We start from the raw sequence: 21837 nt of genomic DNA on the forward strand, positions 1-21837 counted from the left end.
TTTATGATGCCAAGGAGCTCATAAATGCAAACATGAATTTGGCTCTTGTTTTATTTTATAATATTTTTTGTATTTTTATGAAGTGAGAAACTGGAAGCAAACAGACAGATTCCTGCATGTGCCCAAACGGGATCCACCCGGTATGCCAATTAGGGGGCGATGCTCTGCCCATCTGGATGTTTGTTTCGTTGCAACTGGGGCCATTTTAGCACCTGAGGCAGAGGCCATGGAGCCATCCTCAGTGCCCGGGCCAACTTGCTCCAATGGAGCCTTGGCTGGGGGAGGGGAAGAGAGAGATAGAGAGAAAAGAGAGGGGGAAGGGTGGAGAAGCAGAGGGTCACTTCTCTTGTGTGCCCTGACCGGGAATCAAACTCGGGACATCCACATGCTGGACAACACTCTACCACTGAGGTAACCTGTCAGGGCCTTGGCCCTTATTTTAACTGGGAGGCATTCTCTGAGGACAGCTCTGGCTGCACACGTGAGCTGACTGGTGACCTCTTTAGGTCCTTAGATCTCTGACACGCCCACCTGGAGGAGGTTTCTGCTGTGTAAGTTCCTGTGCAGAATTACAGAAACAAAAAACACTTTTCTTTTACTTTATTTTGCAAACAGAAGATACCTGAATAAAGATGCTTATTGGAGGAAGAGCATATTTGATGTGGTGACATGATTTCAATCTAATATAGGCAGCCCCTAGTTTGAGGTCCGTAGTGATGGTGCACCAAAAAGCGGCTCGTCCTACTTTTGTAAAACCAAATAGTTCATCAAAATAATCAGTACTTAAAATTACATGCAGAGTACCAATAAACTACCCAAATATTTTACCATTTTAATGTGATTGGACCTTGGGGCTCTTCCTCAGGTCCACACAGCCAGAAAAAGATGTGAGGCAAAGACAAGACAACAGCTGTACTTTATAATGGCTGTTCATCTGTTAGGGCTCAACTCTGGTGTCACTTCTTCATAGCCCCCCCCCCAGTCCTCCTCATATTGAATTATGTGTTCCTCTCCTGGCTCCTGTTACATCTTAGCAACTCTGGTGCACCCATATTAATTTATAATTGTCTCTTTATGTGTTGGTCTCTCACACTAGACAATGAGTTTTTTGAAGACGGCCACTGTGGTTTATTTTGTATTATTATTATATAATATTGTATGTGATATATATTATATATTACTATAGATTATTATTTACCTATGTTGTTTGTGATTCATATTATTACTGATGATAATAATTTATCATTATTTATCGCATTATTTGTATTATAACGGGAGTTCCAGAAATGTTTTTTTCAATAAAAAATACAAAACAAAACAAATGGAGATGATCACAAAATGGCAGCAGATCCTCTTTTCTAAGAAGTTAAATTTAGCCTGACCTGTAGTGGCGCAGTAGAGAGCGTTGGCCTGGAAGTCTGGGGTCGGTGTTTCAAAGTCCTGGGCTTGTTTGGTCAAGGCACATATGGGAGCTGATGCTTCCTGCTCTTCCCTTCTTCTTTCTCCAGCTCTCTCTCCCTCTCTCTCTCTCTCTTTCCCCTCTCTAGAATCAATGAGTAAAAATCTTTTTAAAAATTCTAAAAAAAGAAATTGAATTTATTAGGGTGACATTGGTTAAGAAGATTATATAAGTTCCAACTATAGCTTTCTTTTTTTTTTATTTTTTTTATTTAAATATTTCGGTTTTTTTTATTTTATTTATTCATTTTTAGAGAGGAGAGAGAGAGAGAGAGAGAGAGAGAGAGAGAGAGAAACAGAGAGAGAGAAGGAGGGAGGAGCTGGAAGCATCAACTCCCATATGTGCCCTGACCAGGCAAGCCCAGGGTTTCGAACTGGCGATCTCAACATTTCCAGGTCGATGCTTTTATCCACTGCGCCACCACAGGTCAGGCCCAACTATAGCTTTCTATGATACATGATCTGCATATTGCATTGTGCGCCCACCACCCAAAGACAAGTCATCTTCTGTCACCATACATTTGTCACCCTTTACTATCCCCCTATCCTCCTTCCTTCTGGTACCTACCACACTGTTTTCTGTGTTTATGAGTTTCAGTTTTATATCCCACATATTAGTGAAATCATATGATTCTTAGCTTTTTCTGTCTGACTTATTTCACTTAGCTTAAGGTCCATCATGCTGTCGCAAATGGCAGTATTTCATCCTTTCTTATAGCTGAGTAATGTTCCCTAGTGTGTCCGTCTCAGCTGCACTACCTCTGTCCTTCTCTGCCTCCTTCTCTTCCTCCTTCCCCTCTGCTCCCTCCTCCGCCATCCTCCTCCTCCTCCCACTCCTCCTCCCCCTTCGCCCCTCCTCTCCTTCCTCCAGGTTAACAGTAAACATAACATAGGAATGCTGTCTTTTTACTTTTTCATGATGTGAACGTTCCCTCCACTAGTTTGCTTTATTTTACCGAAACACACTCCCTAGCTTGTTTTGTATCTTTCACGTGTTTCTTTATCCACAAAATTAGAGGGTTGATTTCTTTATCCACAAAATTAGGAGAGACTCTGCCAAATCCCTTCCAGTACTAACATTATAAAAGTCTACAAAGTAAATAAAATCAAGTAAGAGTACTATGTACGATGATCACGCCAACACAAGGCACCTGCGTGATCCGAGGATGTCTGGCTGTCAGTGGGCAGGCCCCCTGCACATTTCCCCTCTTTTCCTTCCCTTTCAGAGCCTTCTGTACTCTCCCCTTTGGTTCGATTGGTTACTCTTTTCTCCCCAAGAGCTGAGTCTTTTATTCTGTACTACGCCTTTTTGGACCCTACATTTTAGCTCCTGTATCTTCACGGTCCTATCTTCCCTGCCCTCCTGCCACCAGATGTCCCTGAAGAGTGTCTGGTCAGGATCTGGCCAGGCTTTGTACGTCAGTGCAGGCTGAATTGCCCAGAATGCACCTGAGGTATTCGTGACCCTTGGTAACCTCAAAGGTGACTGCAACTGAATGAAACACTTGAATTAAAGGAGATAAGAATAATGGTGAGTATTTTGAAATTATGATTGATCCAGTTTGGATTTTTTTTTTTCTGTTAGAAGGTGATTTCTAGACTCCCTTCCACTTATCCAAAGTGGCCTATTTGACGCCTGTAGGGAATAGTGGCTCAAAGTTCGATTCCCCAACCATTCTGATCTAACCTCATGGGGTAGCTTGTTAAAACTGCAGCTTCCTGGGCTCCACCGAACCTAGTGAGTCAGAATTGCTGAGAGCTAGCAGGCAACTGAATTTAAAATATACTCCCCAGTGGTTCTTTTTTTAGTGTGTGTGTGTGTGTGTGTGTGTGTGTGTGTGTGTAATGTATATAATATATATATATTTAATATAATATATAAGGTCTACCGGAAAGTTCTGTCTGTTTTTGGAATAAAACAAAATACAAATTTTTCTTACCGTCAATAAACTTTATTAAATAATATCATTGCCATTATTATTAATGATTTCTTTCCAGCGTGAGGGCAATTTGTATATCCCATTTTTGAAAAATGTTTTATCTTTTGATGCAAAAAATTGAACCAGTGCTTGTTTGATATCTTCTTCATTTTTGAATTTTTTGCCCTTCAAAAAATTTTGTAAGGACAAAAACAAGTGATAGTCGGAGGGTGCTAAGTCCGGGGAATATGGTGGATGCGACAGACATGCTTCTGTAGCATTTCTTCCTTGTTGAAATTCGTAAAAATTACAGTGGCATAAATGAACTTTATCAGTAGCCATGGGTACACTATTGCTTCACACATAAGACTAACGTGAATCAACTTTGTTTTAGTTAATTTGCTATGTCAGTATGTATACATTAAGTGATAAAAATAGAGAGCCATACATGCGCCAAATAAACATGTGCTTATGTGTCGAAACTTGTTGTGATAGAAATGGACAGAACTTTCTGGTAGACCTTATATATATATTTCAGTTACAGTTAACATTCAATAGTACTTAGTTTCAGGTGTACAGCATAGTAATTAGACATTTATATAACTAATAAATTCTAGTACCCACCTGGCACCGTACACAGTTATTACAATATTATTGACTATATTCTTTAGGCCATACTTTACATCCCTGTGATTATTTTGTGACTTCCAATTTGTACTTCTTACTTCCTTCATCCTTGACACCCATTCCCCTGACCCTCCTCCCATCTGGTAACCATCACTTTGTTCTTTGTGTCTATGAGTTTATTTCTGTTTTGACTGTTTATTTTTTTATGGTATTTGTCTTTGTCTGACTTATTTCACCTAACTTAACACCCTTTAGGACCATCCATATTGTTGCAAATGGCAAGATTTTATTCTTTTTTATGGCCAAGTAATATTCTATTGTATATATGTACCATATTTTATTTATCCAGTTATTTATCAATGGACACTTTGTTTCCTTCTATATCTTGGCTACTATATATAAAATGCCCTTTTTGTTACTTGTTATAGCCTATGTTTGCTTGTTTGTTTTTTACAGAGACAGAGAGAGAGTTAGAGAGAAGGATAGATAGGGACAGACAGGAACAGAAAGAGATGAGAAGCATCAATCATCAGTTTTTTGTTGCAACACCTTAGTTGTTCATTGATTGCTTTCTCATATGTGCCTTGACCGTGGGCCTTCAGCAAACCGAGTAACCCCTTGCTCAAGCCGGTGACCTTGGGTCCAAGCTGGTGAGCTTTGCTCAAACCAGATGAGCTCGTGCTCAAGCTGGTGACCTTGGGGTCTCGAACCTGGGTCCTCCGCATCCCAGTCCAACGCTCTATCCACTGTGCCACCGCCTGGTCAGGCATTATAGCCTATGTTTTAAAGTCTGTTTTGTCTGCTATAAGTATTGCTACAACAACTTTTTTTCTCATTTTCATTTACATGAGATACCTTTCCCTATCCCTTTACTTTCAGTCTCTGTGTGTCTTGAATCTGAAGGGGGTCAGCATATGTACGAATCTTGTTTTCTTATCTATTCAGCCACCTATGTCTTATAATCAGAGAATTTACTTCATTTACATTTAAAGTAATTATTGATAGATATAGTTATTGACGTTTTATTAGTAGTATTTTTAATCCTTTTTTCTTCTTCTTAAGAATTCCTTGTAACATTTTTTGAAATACTGGTTTGGTGATAATGGACTCCTTTTAAGCTATTTTTATCTGGGAAGCTTTTTATTTTTCCTTTGATTATGAATAATAGCATTGCTGGGTGGAGTAATCTTGGCTGTAGGTTTTTGCTTTTTATCTCTGAATATTTTGCACCAATCCCTTCTTCCTGCAAAGTTTCTGTTGAGAAATTTGCTTATAGTCTTATGGGAGCTCCCTTGTACATGACTAACTGCATTTATCTAGCTACTTTTAAGATTCTCTCTTTGTCTTTAACTTTGGCCTTTTAATTATGACGTGTCTTGGTGTGGGCCTCAGTGGGTTCTTCTTGTTTAGAATTCTCTGTACTTCCTGGTCTTGTGCTTATTTGTTTTGCCAGGTTAGGAAACTTTTCAGTCATTATTTCTTCAAATAGGTTCTCAATCCCTTGCTCTCTCTCTTCTCCTGGTGCCCCTATGATGTGAATGTTGTTATGCTTCATGTCATCTCAGAGGTTTCTTAACCTATCCTCATTTCTTAATTTTTTTTTTTTTTTTGCTATTCCGATTAGATATTTTCTGCTACCTGTCTCCCAAATCTCTGATTTGACTCTCTGCTTCATCTAATCTACTGTTAATGTTATCTAATTCATTCTTCATTTCAGTTATTGTAATCTTCATTTCTGACTGCTTCTTTTTAGGGTTTCTATCTCTTTGTATAGATTCTCACTGATTTTATCTCTTTTCCCCCTAAATTCATTGACCATTCTCATAGCCAGTGTTTTGAACTGTGTGTCTGATAGATTGTTTGTCTTTGTTTTGTTAGTTCTTTGCTTGAAGTTTTGTCCTGTTCTTTTATTTGGGACAGGTTACTTTCCCCCTCACTTTGGCTGCCTCCCTGTGTTTGTTTCTATGTGTTAGGTACATTTTCCACATTCCCAATCTTGGCAGGATGGCCTTATGTAGCAGGTGTCCTGTGGGGTCTGGTGCAGATTCCCTGGTCACCTGACTAAATGCTCCAGGGTATCCCTTGTGTGTGCCCTCCTATTGTAGCTGAGCCTTGATTGCTGTTGGCACATCAGCGGGTGAGCTAGACCTTCAGGCTGACTGGCTGTGAAGACTGGTTATCACTGAAGCAGATGAGGGATTGTTCTGGGGGATTGCCCCTACAGAGTGAGACTTGCTTTAGTGGGGCACTGGTGTCTGCCAAGTTTACCCTTCAGGTGTGTTGTTTGTGGAGCTAACTGGCTAGTGCTCGTTAACTAGCCACTGGGTGTGCTCCTTCTGTGACCTCTTGGGAGGGAGTCTGGGGCAGGCCCAGGTCAGCCATTGCCTGTGCTCAGCTGGGGGTTACCTGGTAGGATCTATATAATGATCTACCATTGGTAGCTTTCTGTGCTGGACTTGGGGGTGCCTGGGAGAGGCTATATTGTGAACCAAGGCCAGCTGCCACCTAGCAAGATGTACATACAGGGTGCTCTAAGGCCAGCCACTGATTGTTTGGATTTGTGGATCTTTGAGCGATCTTAAGGAAGGTCCAATGTGGCCTGAGGCAAGCAGCTTGTGAGAAACAACTGCTAAAAGAAGTTCAGGCCCAGTGCTCGAATTGGATGGGGTGGGGTCTCCTGACTTCACCAGGGTGGGGCTAGAGTGGTGTTAGCAGGCTAATAGAGGCTCCGATATGGTGCTGTCTGTGCCTGCAGAGTGCTGCCCTTCCTGTCCTCAGCTTGAAGCCAGACAATCCAGTTCCTCCCCACATGTCCCTGTCACTTTCCAAGCTGCTTTTCTTCTCTGGAGTGTAGGCCAAGTGCTTGTGGGCAAGCAGGTCTGTGCTCGGGCACCTTCAGAACACCTGAGTCTCCAGGAGCCCTCCATCTCACCTGGACCGAGTCCCTGATAATTTTTACAGACAACTATTGTGGGAACTCTACTTGCTGGCACTGGAGCTCCAGGCTGGAGAGCCTTGTGTGAGTTGTGACCCTTGCTCCTGAGGGGGTCCTTCACTCCCAAGATATCCCTCCTGATGTTAAGCACCACATGTGACCAGCCCATTTTAAGTCTCCACCTTTCCTACCAGTCTTGATGTGGCTTCTTTTTTATATCCTTCATTTTAGTTCTGTTCAGCTAGTCTTCCGGTAGTTCTCAAGGGTCCTTGTTCTATAATTTAGTTGTAATTAGATGTGGTTGTGGGAGGAGGGGAGCATAAAGTTTACCTAAGGCGCCATCTTGACCAAACTCCACTCCCTGGTGATTTTTCAGCTCACCACATTATGAGAAATTCTTCCTTTGTGCTAATTATTCTCTAAAAGTTTCATGCATCATCATCTTCATTTCCATAATTATATCACAAATAATTTTATATCTATCTTTAATGTGCTTAATAAGTATTAAATGTTTGACTGAAAAATTCAGCAACAATTACAGCAAATATTCTAGTAACTGTATCTGTTATATATAAGCCACAGATGTATACTTTCTTGACCTGAAAAGATAAGGAAAGGTAAGTTCCCTAACCTTTGTCCCTCTCTTAAACACTTCCGTAGGACTTTATTTATAGTCAACACCAAGAGTAAAACTGAAAGAGTGTCTTGCTTTTTATACATTGTGTTTCTATTGTGTATAGAGAAGCTGCATTTATGTACTCTTGCACAAAATTTAGTAGAGAAAGTTTCCTTTTTTTTTCTTATATTAGGATGCCATTCCTTGTGTATGAACAATACCTAACAATACCTCTATATAATATATATACACACCTATATATATCTTTATACATGAATCTACGTATATGCTACTCATATCATAATATATATTTTCTATGCCAAGGGCTTTATCCCAATGACAGTAGTTCAATTTTCTGATATTATTTTCAGTTGTAGTGACTGTTGGGTTAATGGTCGATCCTGTGCCATGTTCCTATTACTGTCTGAATGCTCTGTGTTGATCTTTGGAGCGGGCAGACGAAACCCCGCTGAGCACTGTCGCTAAAGGCCCAGTCCCCGCTATGTGAACTGCAGGTGGAATATTGGTTGCAGATAGTCTATCTCACGGTCCTCCCAGTTGGATTCTCAGGCTTCAAAGAAAGATCACATTGACTGCTCTATGGAAACATAGCCCTCAGGGATCAAAATCTTCCACTAAATGTGACTTTCCCCACTTACAAAGGAAACAGGGAAGAGGGTCAGCTTGGGTCCTCTTGGTCATCCAGAGGAAGTTCTGTGTTCTCTCTTGGCCATGGCCTATGAGAATATCAGTCTGTGCACGAGGGGAGAAGGACTAGAAACAGAGAGCGAAGGTCCCAGGTAGCACACGGGAAGCCGCTGAGGCTGGAGTGTGGAGCAGAGTCACTCCCACACAGACGGTGGCTGCTGTCCCTCAGGACCCTTCCCTTACAGCCTCTGGGAAGCTTAAACTTTCCTCAGAACTTAAAAACTCAGAAACTCTAGGTCCCCAAGTGACTGTGTTTTTCAAAAACTTCGAGTTAAATATTTGTGCTGCACTTCACAATTTACAAAGTGCTTTTCGCTTACATGATTTTAAGTTCAAAGAAACCTCAGTCTCCCTTAATACAGCCAGATTTAGTAGCACTTGATCTGTCATCTTCTGATACTTATTGCCGATCTTGCATGTCCTTACTTGTTTACACGACTTATTTCACTAGATTTGAAGTTCTGTAAGGTAAGTCTTGAGAGGATTTTTACTTGCATCATTCACATGCCAGGGGACCTGGTAGGCCCCCAGATGACGCTTGTTGAATGAATGAGGAAAAGTGAATTAATAAATTATAACCACTTCAAATTAATCTTCTGGATCTTATTTGGATTATATGAAGAAAAACTCTCAAGGAAAAAAGCTAAACTGGAGACTTTAAGAAAAACTATCTTTTAGGACCTCCTACCAACGCTGTACAGCACTTAGAAACCGGGGAAGCTTTCCTTTTATAACTAATAAAAGGCAAGTGAATTCTTTCTGAAAAATTTGTTTAAGGCTCCAAGTGTTTTATCTTTACTAACTTGTAAATTGTTAACTCTCAGATACTAACCCAGCAATAGGCCAGGGATGGCTTATCAATCACCCATCCTCTTTGTTAACAACTAGCACTTCGGTTCGTTTTTTTTTTTATTTCCCCTCCCAAGCGTGATGATCAAGAAAAAGAATCACAGAAACACATGGGGAATGAAATATGTAAATAAGAGAAATGCACACACAGCACAAATTTCTTTTTTCAGGACATTTTTACACCAATCCCTGGGCTTTGAGACAGGATCTATGATATAATAGAAGTATGTTTGTGAGTGTGTACATTGGAAAATGGAAAATAAGGTCAGTGCAAACACTCTTTATAGTATGAATAAATATAAAATTAAATTTTAAGTTTGCCTTAACATTAAAAACGACACTAAGAGCCTGACCTGTGGTGGCGCAGTGGATAAAGCATTGACCTGGAAATGCTGAGGTCGCCGGTTCGAAACCCTGGGCTTGCCTGGTCAAGGCACATATGGGAGTTGATGCTTCCAGCTCCTTCCCCCTTCTCTCTCTCTGTCTCTCTCCCTCTCTGTCTCTCTCTCTCCTCTCTAAAAATGAATAAATAAAAAAAAAAAAAAAAAAAAAAACGACACTAAGAAACTATATAAAATAACCATACCCTTGGAACTAGGGCCAAAAATCAGCAACGTCAGCAAACTATGATGGGGGGAACGGAGAAGCAAATGGAAATTTATCTCTAAAGGAGAAAAAAAATCACCCGAAGTCCCCAGTTTCGCTGGCGTGGGGGCGTGACTCACATTTTCGGATAATCTGAATAAAGGGGATTGTTTGTGGGAGGCATCCATTCTAGCTCCCGACTCCGGGAGCCGCGGGGGCGCGCAGCCCCAGGCCAACCGAGCGCAGGGCCAGCCACCGCGGGCCGAGAGGGCGCGCAGGGCGGGCGCTGATTGACCGGGCGCGCGGTCAGGTGACTCCGGGCGCCACGTTCCCGGAGCCCAACCGGCGGTGGCCGCCTGGGCCCGGCCGGGGCCGGGGCCGGGGCCGAACTGGGAGGCGAAAGGGGCTGATCGCCCGAAACAAAGTTGCTGGGCTGGTGGCGGCGGGTCGCGGGCGGAGACGCAGAGCGGGAGCGCTATAGCGACGCGGGCCGGCGGACCTGACCTGCTCGGCCTCCTCCTCGGGAGAGCCGGCGCCGGGGTGCCCGGCCGCGAGCCCGATCCCAGGGGGGCGCCTCGGAGCGATCCTGCGCCCCACCCTTCCTCCTCCGCCTCCAGTGCTCGGCTCCAACAAAGGGGCAGGCCCGCGGCGCGGGCGGGAGGAGGAGGAGCCGGGCGAGCGAGCGGCTGGCGTACCAAGTTGTGGAGTCGCCTCGCCTCGAAGGTGGAGAACGGGCGCCGCGGCCGGCCGCGGGCTTTCTCCCGCCGCGGGCGAGGAGGAGCCTTGGCGCCCGAAGCCTACTGGGGAATCACCGAGATCGGTGCCCCCCTTCTTCTGGGTCAATTCTGCAGACGGAAAACTCTCTAGTGTTTGGCAAACTTGGTGCCTGCGCGCCCGTTCCAGGTTTGCACTTGGGCTGTTTTGTTCTTGGCGGAACTGCTGGGCAGGAAGATTGCACAGATCAGGGGCATTTTTAATCGGCTGTCAAAATCGATTTTTTCCTTTCGGACCTCGTCTAGGTCTCTACATTTCCTTTTTAAAAAACGTCGCACCATAGAACTCACGCTCGCACACCCCTCCTACGAAACAGACACATTCAGACGAGCCCTTGGCCCACTGGGGAGGCGGCGGCTGGCAGGCGAGGCGGGCCCGCGGGTTACGGGAGCAGGTAAGTCCATGCATTATTGAAGCACCTCGCTGGGTAAGGTGACACAGCCCCGGGGGGAACGGGGCGTGGGCTGCGGAGAGCACGGACTTTTCTGCAGCTCCTGCGCCTAGGATCAGCTCCCCGAGCTCCTTCTCAAGACTGAGGCTGAGATGTAACCAACTTTTGCGTACACTTTCCTCGCAACCAGAGTTCTTTCCCGGGATGGGAGGGAGAATGACAGAGACGTGCGGAGAGGAGGAGGTTCCCGGGATCCGTCTAGTAGCAAAAGACTCAGATTCCTCCGACAGGTTCCGGGCTGCCGCTTGGCTCCCCGGGTCCTTCTCCTCGCCGGGGTCTGAGAGGCGCGCATTCGTGCCTCGCGCGGTGAGGGGCGCAGGGCCAGTGATCTCCAAGAGGGGACGTGGCCTCCGAGGAGGGCCTGTCACACACGACCCAGCCCAGGAAGGCGGGCTTCCGGAGGTGTCCGCTAGGAGAGGGTGGGGAAAGGGTGTCTGTGGTCGGCGGGCAGCGGAGCAGTTCCCAGCCTCCCAGTCCGCCTGGCAGGAAACGTGTTCGACCTCCTGGCCGTTGCTGCTCCTGAGGGTGGGGCTCCGGAGCGGGGACCGGGCGCCCAGTCGGTGCGTGGTCCGGTGCAGTCGCTTCTTCTGGTTTTCCGGACTTTTGGCATCTCTTGCTGCAACTGGTAAGGTTAGTCATGTCCATCTTTGGCCACGGATCTGAGGCTCTGGTTGTCCAAGGCCACTTACAAAACCAACAAAGCACCAATTTTAGGCTAAAAGGCACGATGTTAAAAGAGAATCCCCCCCACCCCCCCACCCCCCCAGGCCCAGCAAGGGATTTGTTCTAGGAAAGAAGAAAACGTGCCCGACCTCCAAGAGCCAGGCAGTTTGTTTTACATTAAACTAGAGAGCCCAGGCTCTGCTTGCTGGGATGTCCCGGGGAGAGATTCCTCTTTCCCAGCCATCGGGTCACCTGGGTCACCAGGGCCTCGTGGGTTAGTTTCCCACGCCGCTCTTGGGAGGGTCGATGCAGCGGTTGCCACAGCCCGAGAGAGCCCCGTGTCCTCAGGTCGGGGCTGGAGCTCACGGCCCCTGAGACCCGCGACAGCAGCCACGTCCATTGCCTAGTAACTTGCACGGGCCTCAGGAAGTCAGGTTGGCCCATCCTGGCGTGTTGCTGAGTGGCGTGGGGGGACGCAGCCTGCAGATTGCGCTGCGGGCCAGGCGAGAGCTGGAGGAATGAGAAGAAGCTCGTGGGTGCTTCAGCCTCCAGAGCTCCAGGCGGCGAGAACCAAGGTTTACGCAGTAGTACCCCCCTCTCTCTACCGTATTTATGGGACCGATGAGACAGCTCTTTAATTCTCCGTTGGCTGTTTACATGCATTTTATTGCCCCTGTAAACGGTATAAATCCCTGTAGTAGTAGCCTTCCCTTGGAGTGCTTCCGAGAATGAATGGCAGCTCTTGGCACCGGGCGGTGTCTTTTACGAAGCAGAGTGGCAAACTCTTGCCCCCGTGGCTTCCCTTTTCCGTGTCTCCAGCTAGGGTTTCGGTGCCCACTGTCAGTGACTGACTTGGTTTTGCCCAGAGAGCAGCATCTCATGGCCATCAACACTGTACATTGTTGAACTAATTTGTATTCTTACATTATGTAATTACCATATTATTTTAAAATGACAACTTCAGCTTTCCTTTCTTTTGTTTTTTTTTTTTTTTTCCATTTTTCTGAAGCTGGAAACAGGGAGAGACAGTCAGACAGACTCCCGCATGCGCCCGACCGGGATCCACCCGGCACGCCCACCAGGGGCGACGCTCTGCCCACCAGGGGGCGATGCTCTGCCCATCCTGGGCGTCGCCATATTGCGACCAGAGCCACTCTAGCGCCTGGGGCAGAGGCCAAGGAGCCATCCCCAGCGCCCGGGCCATCTTTGCTCCAATGGAGCCTCGGCTGCGGGAGGGGAAGAGAGAGACAGAGAGGAAAGTGCGGCGGAGGGGTGGAGAAGCAAATGGGCGCTTCTCCTGTGTGCCCTGGCCGGGAATCGAACCCGGGTCCTCCGCACGCTAGGCCGACGCTCTACCGCTGAGCCAACCGGCCAGGGCTCAGCTTTCCTTTCAAGACCGCTTCCCATCCTTTCACCCCAGGTTGGCTTATTGCCACACACTCATGGCTTCAGGTCCATTCGAGAGCCGAGAATATTAGGAAGAACATGTTGGTGGATGTAGAGTTGAATTATTGGCTTCAGCGAGATGGGGCGAACCTTTGCAGAACATCCTTATCAGGACACAGAAACCCAGAGCAGTGGTAACGATAAATAACAATTTCAAAGGTCTTACAGCTTCCAAAGCAATGTCCCATTCATTTATTCCGTTTGGCAACGAACTTGGCCTTCCCTCTGTGAAAGTGGAAGGCCACCTCAAGGCACATTGTTACTGAGGAAACTGTGGTTCCAGCTCCTGACAACCACTGACTTATAAATCACTACAGCATTTACTGATTTAGAAGGAGGTGTCTTTCTTGCCATGTGTTACTCAGCCTAGAGTCTTCTGCCATTCACGGCAATAAGTGGCAGTTGGTGACTATCACTGTTCCTCCTTCCTTCCCATTCTTCCCTTACCTCTGACTGCCCTTCCCGCTGTCTCTGTAGTGTGGAAGGGATTTTGATGATCAAGAAGAGACAATTTGAGAAATTACTGAGAAAGTGGCAAAAGTAAATATTGTTAATGTGCAGGTGAAATAAAGTCTTGTGTGAACAGTTTACATTTTTCCTTTACGGAGTGGGATAGGTCTTTGGGAAGCATTGAAGTGACAAGCTCTGGCTAAGACCAGTTGTGGAGAGCACTGGAGATATTTCTCAAAGGGCTTAGTTAGTTGCTTTCCAGTGAAGAGAATTTTGTTGCGCAAACCGGATTTTCCATAATAAAATTTTATATAAATTCCTCTGAACAAAGTTTTTGGTTTTTGAATATAATAAAATACACTGAAGAACTCAGCAAATCTTTTAGAAGTATGTACCCCAAAAGGAAAGTTAATCACATAATAATCGCTAAAGTCTTAGCAGTAGTAGACTATAATATAAAAAATGAAACTAGTTGTTGATGCTCACAAATGCAGCATATTGATGATCCACAGTCCACATATTCCTCCCTGCTGGAGACTAAATTGTTCTTACAGCTTAAGCGATCTACCATGATTTTCATCTGTCTCAAAATCTGTGACACAAAACTTTTTTCTCAGGTAATTTTGACCTCTTTATCCTTATAACACACCCTTTTTCTGACTGATCAGGATAAAAATATAATTATTATAAATTATATTTATATTATAAATAGTATATGGTGTTTTCTCAAATATCACATACCATAAAATAACATAAAATGCTGAATATTATGTAAATATACAAACTGAAACATATTATAAAATAATAATACCATATGATATGTCCTTGAATTAAATAGTTGAATTGTGTAACTTAACTAGCAGTAAACGCTGGTTCTGATATATGTTGTAATATGTGACTGAATGTCCATTATTCACAGATTAGTATTTGGGTGTGTTGACTGTTATATTCCAATTAAGTGATTGATTCACTTAGTTGGCCTCTGAGATCTGCGTAAGGGGCTCTTAGGATAGAGCCAGGTTGCTGATTGAATTCTGATTCCGTCTGGGTTTTGGGGGCAACATGTTCCAGAAAGTATTAGGGCAATTCTTAAAGAAAAAGTGGTATTGCAGGATAGAATTCTTTAAATTCTAGAGATGCTTCCAGCTAATTAATTATTAAATAGGAAAATGATCTTATTGAGTGATATCTATAGTCAGCAGAATTAGTATGATGTACATTCTAAAATAAAATCTGTCAGTGATATAACATACAGCTATTCGGATTTAAACCTAATTTAGATCATTCCTGAAATCAGACCTGTATATCCAACTGCTTTTTGTTCTTTCCGCTATGTATTTCAGAGGCACCTCAAACTCAGTCAATCCAAACTGCATTCATTATTTCTACTTTCAGTGGCTTCTCCTCCAGAACTATCCAGCTCAATGAATGACTCACCCTCTACTCAATTGCCCAAGTCAAAATTGGGCAGTCATTTTGTATCTTAGTATCCTGAACCTCTCATATCCAGCCAGTTCCCAATTCCTGTGTACCTTCTTTATTTAATACCTAAATATCCCACATATCCTGCCATTTCTTTCAACCTACACTTGTTTAGGTCACAATCATTTCCTGCTTGCATTATTACACTGGAAAGAATAGAAGGCTTTTAAACATCCATGTGACCTTGAACTACATCCCCTACTTACCATTTTCCGATGTTTGCTTCAAATTTCTCTTTCTCTCTGTATGTGTGTATACTTGTACACATGTATACATAGATAAATATAGATAGGCCTACATAGATAGGATAGGCAGATATACGCTGTCCTGCTTGAACTCAAGTTGAAGATATTATCACACTCAATTGCTAAATATTTCGTCATGTATCTTTTGCAATCAAAGGCATTTCCTTGCACAAGGACAAAACCATTAACCGATATTAAAGACATTTAATACTGATACAATAGGATTGTCTAATATGTAGCCCAAATTCAGATTTTTCAAATTATCCCAACATGTGTATTTTAAAAAATTCTGAATTCAAGCAAGGATTATCCAATTAAATTCTTCTCATTTTTGAAAACTTGGCTGAAATGTCACTTCTTCAAGAAAGCCTTCTCTAATTGCCCAGGGAAGGTTGGATATTCCTCTGCTATATGATAATATCTGTGCTTGTCCTTTGTATGTTTGTAGCATATCAGAAATAATTCATTATGTAATTAATTGCCTAGTGTCTATAAACTTCATAATGGTGGAGGCTGTGTCTCTTTTTGAGAGTCATATCCCTGTTGCCAAATGAGTACCTTACATGTAGTAGGCACTGAAATATTTGCTGAATAACTGCTTACTATATATAGCTGTATATAACTATATATTAAATAAAATATGTATAGATGTATTTTTTTTTAAGTCAGTATTTTCCCTTTTCTCTTTAGGTATTGATGTCTTTAAAAAAGAGGATTTAGTAACTCAGCAAAGATGGCCAAGTATGGAGAACATGAGGTCAGGCCTGACGATGGGCAGAATGAGTTCAGTGACATCATTAAATCCAGATCTGGTAGGTAATGCAAGCCTAAGAAAATGATGGCTCCTTAGGCATAAACTACTTAAAAGACAGTTTTATGGGGGAGCTCATATTGCACTGTTCTTCTGAGACAAACTTCTTTTGAGAAACATGATTCTGACAAAGGATTATTATATTGTAAAAGGTAACATAATGTTCTGGGTATCCTGCCTTAATTTCTCAACCCAGTTTAATGTCATCATATGCCGACAGGCATTGCTTGGTGTCACTGTGACCTGTAGTTGAATGCTGTTTGTTCATTTTTCACACTGACCCTCTTAAACACAAAAATATAACTGAGCACTTTTTTCTTCTTTTCAGCCTTTTTTATGGAGTTAGAGGGATTATTTGTCTAAAGTAGGAAGTCCCATTGTTTCTGGCAGGATGGATCTTGAGTTTTGATTTGCTGACCCTGTGTTCTTACCCCAATTCCTTTTGGTGGCTAGGGCTAGGCCACTAGGTACCTACCTCTGCTTCCAATTTTCAAACTTCTCATTCTACACAGTCTTCACCTAGCTGATCTAATAAAATAGACTAAGGCAGATTAGTGGTTTTCCTATGAACATTTGAACTGGGGATTTAAGATACCACGCCCTCCCCCAATATTATATAACCAGGGGCTTTTTTTCCGCTCTCGCTGTCCAAGTGAATCAACTGGGGGCTTGAAAAAAATAAAAAGGCAGATGCGCTGGTTCTTCTCCAGATCTGTTGAATAAAAATTTCTGTATTTTAAGAAAGTTTCAAGTGTGATTTTGAGACAGGCTTTAGGGAAGATATTTTGGAGCAGGCTGGGCTTTTTCTGAGCTTTGAAAATTACACAGAACTCCACCCTGTGTGTGAACACTATACTTAAGACATTTTGAGAGTTGCTCTCAGGTATAAAATTACAGCCAGTGTCACTTTAAAATGAAAAAAGAATATACAGCCTGTTTTTCTCTGTGTACCATCTGGATACTATGTTAGGAGCTTTATTATTATTATAAAACTGTAGATATATGAACTGAAGGTAGGCTTTAAATTAACAGACATACATGTGGTCTACTGGAAAGTTCTGTCCATTTCTATCACAACAAGTTTCGACACGTAAGCACATGTTTATTTGGCGCATGTGTGCCTCTCTATTTTTATCACTTAATGTATACATACTGACGTAGCAAATTAACTAAAACAAAGTTGATTCACGTTAGTCTTATGTGTGAAGCCATAGTGTACCCATGGCTACTGATAAAGTTCATTTACGCCACTGTAATTTTTACAAATTTCAACAAGGAAGAAATGCTACAGAAGCATGTCTGTCGCATCCACCATATTCCCCGGACTTAGCACCCTCTGACTATCACTTGTTTTTGTCCTTACAAAATTTTTTGAAGGGCAAAAAATTCCAGAATGAAGAAGATATCAAACAAGCGCTGGTTCAATTTTTCGCATCAAAAGATAAAACATTTTTCAAAAATGGGATATACAAATTGCCCTCACGCTGGAAATAAATCATTAATAATAATGGCAATGATATTATTTAATAAAGTTTATTGATGGTAAGAAAAATTTGTATTTTGTTTTATTCCAAAAATGGACAGAACTTTCCGGTAGACCTTATATTTAAGCTACACATTTCCTTCTATGATACTCGTATTGCTTGATCGGTAAAGATTTTGGTTATTGAAGTCTTGGTTCTAAGTATGTAGCTATTCTTGTGGAACTTGAAGTATTTTTTAGGGATATGTCTTAATGTGCTGTGTTAAAGAATGCTTTGAGGATGTTTTATTCCTCTTAAATTCTTTGTTTTAAATATTTTAGTAATGTAAATGACTATGTAGAAATAAGGAATCATAAATATCTTCTTAAGTATAGAATGTCTATCCAGAACTATGTAAATAAAACAAAGAGAAAAATGAAAGTGAGACAATTTAACATATTTATTCAGGTCATGTTCTATAAATTGTGAGGAAGTATATTCTGAGTCAACCTCTATTACAGTGAGACCTTTGATATTTATAGCTATGTACTTTAACCATGTCCATAAAAAAGTAATCATGTAAGTTTAAAAATACTAAGTATATATGATGAGTGCATATTACTTCTAAACTATTCTTTAAATAAAAAGTTATTTTAAAAGGTTTATAATTCTCATATGCTGTTGGAGGACAGTTGGACAGAAATTATCATGTTTTTAACAATATGTATATCAATTGGCCTATTAACTTTATTTTTAGAGTTATTTCCTAGAATATACAGAAATGTATAAGTAAGAAGTTGATCATAGCATTTTCATAATAGAAAAAAATTGGAAACACCATAAAAATTTAATATTGAGGATTGGTGCAGTCATAATTTTCCAAAGTATTATGAAAAGATCACAAGTTCTAATGTGTAATTAGAAAAGGGTGTCATGGACAAATGACTTTAGGAACTAGTGGTCAGCCTACTCCGTTCATTTAGTGTAGGAAATCTGAATAGATCATAGAATGTCAGTGATGCTAATTAAATTAGGCTATATTCATAAAGCAGAAGATTATACTTTCATAAAATGTTATTAATTTATATATATATATGCATAAAAATATGTTCTATGAATTCAGTTAGGTGAAAATTATTTTTTCAAACAATTTAGCAGATTATAAACTAAAGTGTTAATAGTGGTTATCTTGGCATTTTGGGATTATTATTTTTCTCTATTTGCTTGTCAGTATTTTCTAAAGTTCTTCAATGAGCCTGTATTACTTAGTTCTTATTTTTAAAAACTCTCAAGTTGCCTAGAGTGTTTTAATGCCAAGGCTATGACTGTTACTTTTTTTTTCCCCCATGGTGGCACCTACTTCAAAACACATTGAAAAGTTAGCTGTTGCATAGCTGAGATATGAATCACATTCTTTGGGCTGGATTATGTTGCAAAAGCCAGTAGATAAATTTGGATTTGAATGGGCCTGCTAGTCTCAGTTCTGCTTTCTGGAAGGCACAGTTTTGATTCTTTTAAGGTAAATATTAGTATACCGTGGTAATGTCCTTTGGTCCACTGAAATTTACATATTGAAAAGGAATTTTTAGTTCAATTTAAGTCAAAGGAATCATCTACATACAGTGTATTTTTTTTTTAAAGATTCTTCTTGGACATATTCTACGCATAAGTTGTTTCTCATTGTTTTAAAGGAATGTTTTTCGATGGGAGAATTTTGATTCTAATCTGCTCTTGTAGGCTTCTTCCTTTTGGGGGGTTGGGTATGGGGTAGGGAGCCAAGATTATGGTGGGAAAAAACTAACATTGAGACTCAATTGATTAATTGAATCCCTTGGTTTATGAATATTTTTTCCTTCTCCCTTCTCCCCAGATCCTTGAGTTCAGAAGGCTAAAGACCTGGCATAATAAAAATATTAGTGCATTTCACATTAAGTTATTGGGACTGTTGATGTTGCCCTCATTCAGCATCACTTGGCTTTATGATGTATTGATACATGAGGTTTTAAGATTTTAATGTGATTTCCACCTTCTAAAAGAATATGAAGTTATCAAGGGTAGGTGATGAAATTGTTTTATGGATATATGACACCATACATTTCTTTATGGTTGTAGCACATTTACCTTGGATTTGAGGGAACTTTAGAAAAGAACCTGAAAGACTGTGACCTTTAATAATTAAGAGCTTGGGGTGGGGTTAAAGGTGACCTTTCTTTCCCTAACTTAAAGGCACCTAAGTCAACTTTGTCATCAGTGACTGCATCTTTGACAGCCTGAAATTAGTGGGCCTCAGAAAGCTTAACAAGTTAGTAAATATTTTGAGAAACTAGGTCAAGATATAGAGGAGTGTTTTTTTTTTGTTGTTTTAAAGGAAAACATATTGCCAAGGGAGTCTGTGGTATGTACATCTCTGCTTGGAATACTTTAAACATGAAATCATAAAATGGTTTGGGATGCATGTCACGTCAAAGAATAAGCTCATTAGGACTTAATTCTGTCAATAGCTAACACATGTTCAAGCTGGTAATCTAGAACAAGTCATCCTTTTCTGTTGTTCTCAGTTTTGTTGTGGTAAGTTCTCACCTAGTGTCCCCTAATGAGGTTAGAGCTCAGGGTTAAAGAGTATGTGTCACCTGGTTACCTTGGTAGATTGTTAACCATTTGCGGATTCCAATCTTAGACTCTCAGATGGGAAAGGGCCATTTATTGATATAATTAGTCAGGTAAGTGCTACATTGTTGCGAGATTCAATAGTTCTTTAAAGTACCTTGGGTTAGGAGCTTGAGTGTAACAGTTTTCTTCTTTGACCTCCTTTCTTCTTGTCTGTTCCTGGGATCTCTAATTGCGGAGCGTATTTTAGAGGCCTGATCACCATCACCAGGCCATGCCTTTGGGTGGTTCCCTAGCCTCTGTATGCATACCTCCAACGATGGGATCTCACTGGTGATGATGATGAGGATGATAATTCTAGCAGTTTACCTATATTTATTGAACACAGACTGTATGCAGATGTGGTGTCAAGAGTTTCATCCTCACAACTACTGTTTTACAGATGACAAACACGAGCCACACACAAGTAATTGACCACACTGGCCTTCCTTCCAGTTCTTGCAAGTCTCAGCTGTGCCAACCTCGGGGCCTTTGCACATCCCTTTTACACTTGTCTGTCCCTTTTACACTGTCTTTTTCTTATCATTTAAATTTAGACTTAAATGCCATCTGAGAGATCTTCCCAGACAGATCTTTAATTTTTTTTTATTTATTTATTCATTTTTTAGAGAGGAGAGAGAGAAAGGGGGGAGGAGCAGGAAGCATCAACTCCCATATATGCCTTGACCAGACAAGTGCAGGGTTTTGAACCGACGACCTCAGTGTTCCCAGGTCGATGCTTTATCCACTGCGCCACCAGAGATCAGGCCCAGACAGATCTTTAGAAAGTAGCTCTCCCAGCCACTCTTGACTGCCTCACTAGAGTATTTAAATTCCCTTTGTGTTCCCATCGCTATCGGGTACTTTTCTTGTTTTGTTTATTAATGTCCTTCCCACTTGAATTCAATTCCAGAGTTGTAGAAACCAATAATCCCTTCGACCAAGCATACTGCCTAGCTCAAAGTAGGTGAGCAGTGAATGTTTGGTCAACGAAGGAGGCTTACAGAGCTAAAAGGAGCGAGGGCATTTGACTCCGGAAACGCTGCACTTGACCTCTCCATCGTGCCGAGTCTCCTAATTTATGAGGTAGTTTATTCCGTTGCTTCTGGATCATTCTTCATTTTGTGCCTAAAACAGCTGCTTACAATTTTTTGGATTTATACATGCCTCTGCCTCTTCCTTCCTGGTTAGCAAGGTTGGGACCCTGGCCTGTGAGGTGGAGCTTCCCGATGCCGCAGTTTGCCTCACTGTCCTGCCAAGGGAGGGCTGGATTGTAGGAGTTGCAGGTGCTGTGTCTAGTCCTGTCCTGACCTTCCATGGCTCTGGCCTTTGTCATTCTCTGTCAAGAGTTAGCAAAGGGTAAAATGCCAGAGGACAGGCAGTCCTCTGGGTGGAAGGTGGAGAAACTGATAACCTGTTTCTGACGTGAATTCCTTTTTCTCTTTTCTTCTGACTGCTGCTCAAGGCTTTTCACTGGCTGGGGAAAAAGGTAGTGGATTTCAGATGCACTGCGATTTGGCACAGTTTAAGACCTGGTCTCATGCCCAGATGGGTATCTGTGGATTGAAAGAGTTGGTAAGAGGTGGGGGCAGGGGAGGGAAGAGAAGAGAGGCCAGTGAAATAAAAATCAAATGAATTATTTAAGATGGAATATTATACCTGGTTGCATTTACAGCAAACCTTCTAAAAAGGTGCTATATTTGCAATAA

General features: G+C 42.0%; 1 protein-coding gene across 2 annotated transcripts in view; it reads left to right on the forward strand.

The window, feature by feature from the left end:
- Positions 1-10463: 10463 nt before the first annotated feature.
- UTRN (utrophin) overlaps positions 10464-21837 on the forward strand; it is a 510071-nt gene continuing 498697 nt past the window's right edge. Inside the window, exons 1-2 of one of the 2 annotated variants that reach the window (XM_066248060.1) lie at positions 10464-10865; positions 15899-16020. In XM_066248060.1, coding sequence (XP_066104157.1) covers positions 15942-16020 — 79 coding nt within the window. In that variant the 5' untranslated portion in view covers positions 10464-10865; positions 15899-15941. Of the gene's footprint in view, positions 10866-11398; positions 11548-15898; positions 16021-21837 lie in introns of those variants that run through there. The other variant, XM_066248061.1, reaches the window with a different exon arrangement.

Source organism: Saccopteryx bilineata, chromosome 12, assembly GCF_036850765.1.
Source record: "Saccopteryx bilineata isolate mSacBil1 chromosome 12, mSacBil1_pri_phased_curated, whole genome shotgun sequence".
Taxonomy (NCBI): domain Eukaryota; kingdom Metazoa; phylum Chordata; class Mammalia; order Chiroptera; family Emballonuridae; genus Saccopteryx; species Saccopteryx bilineata.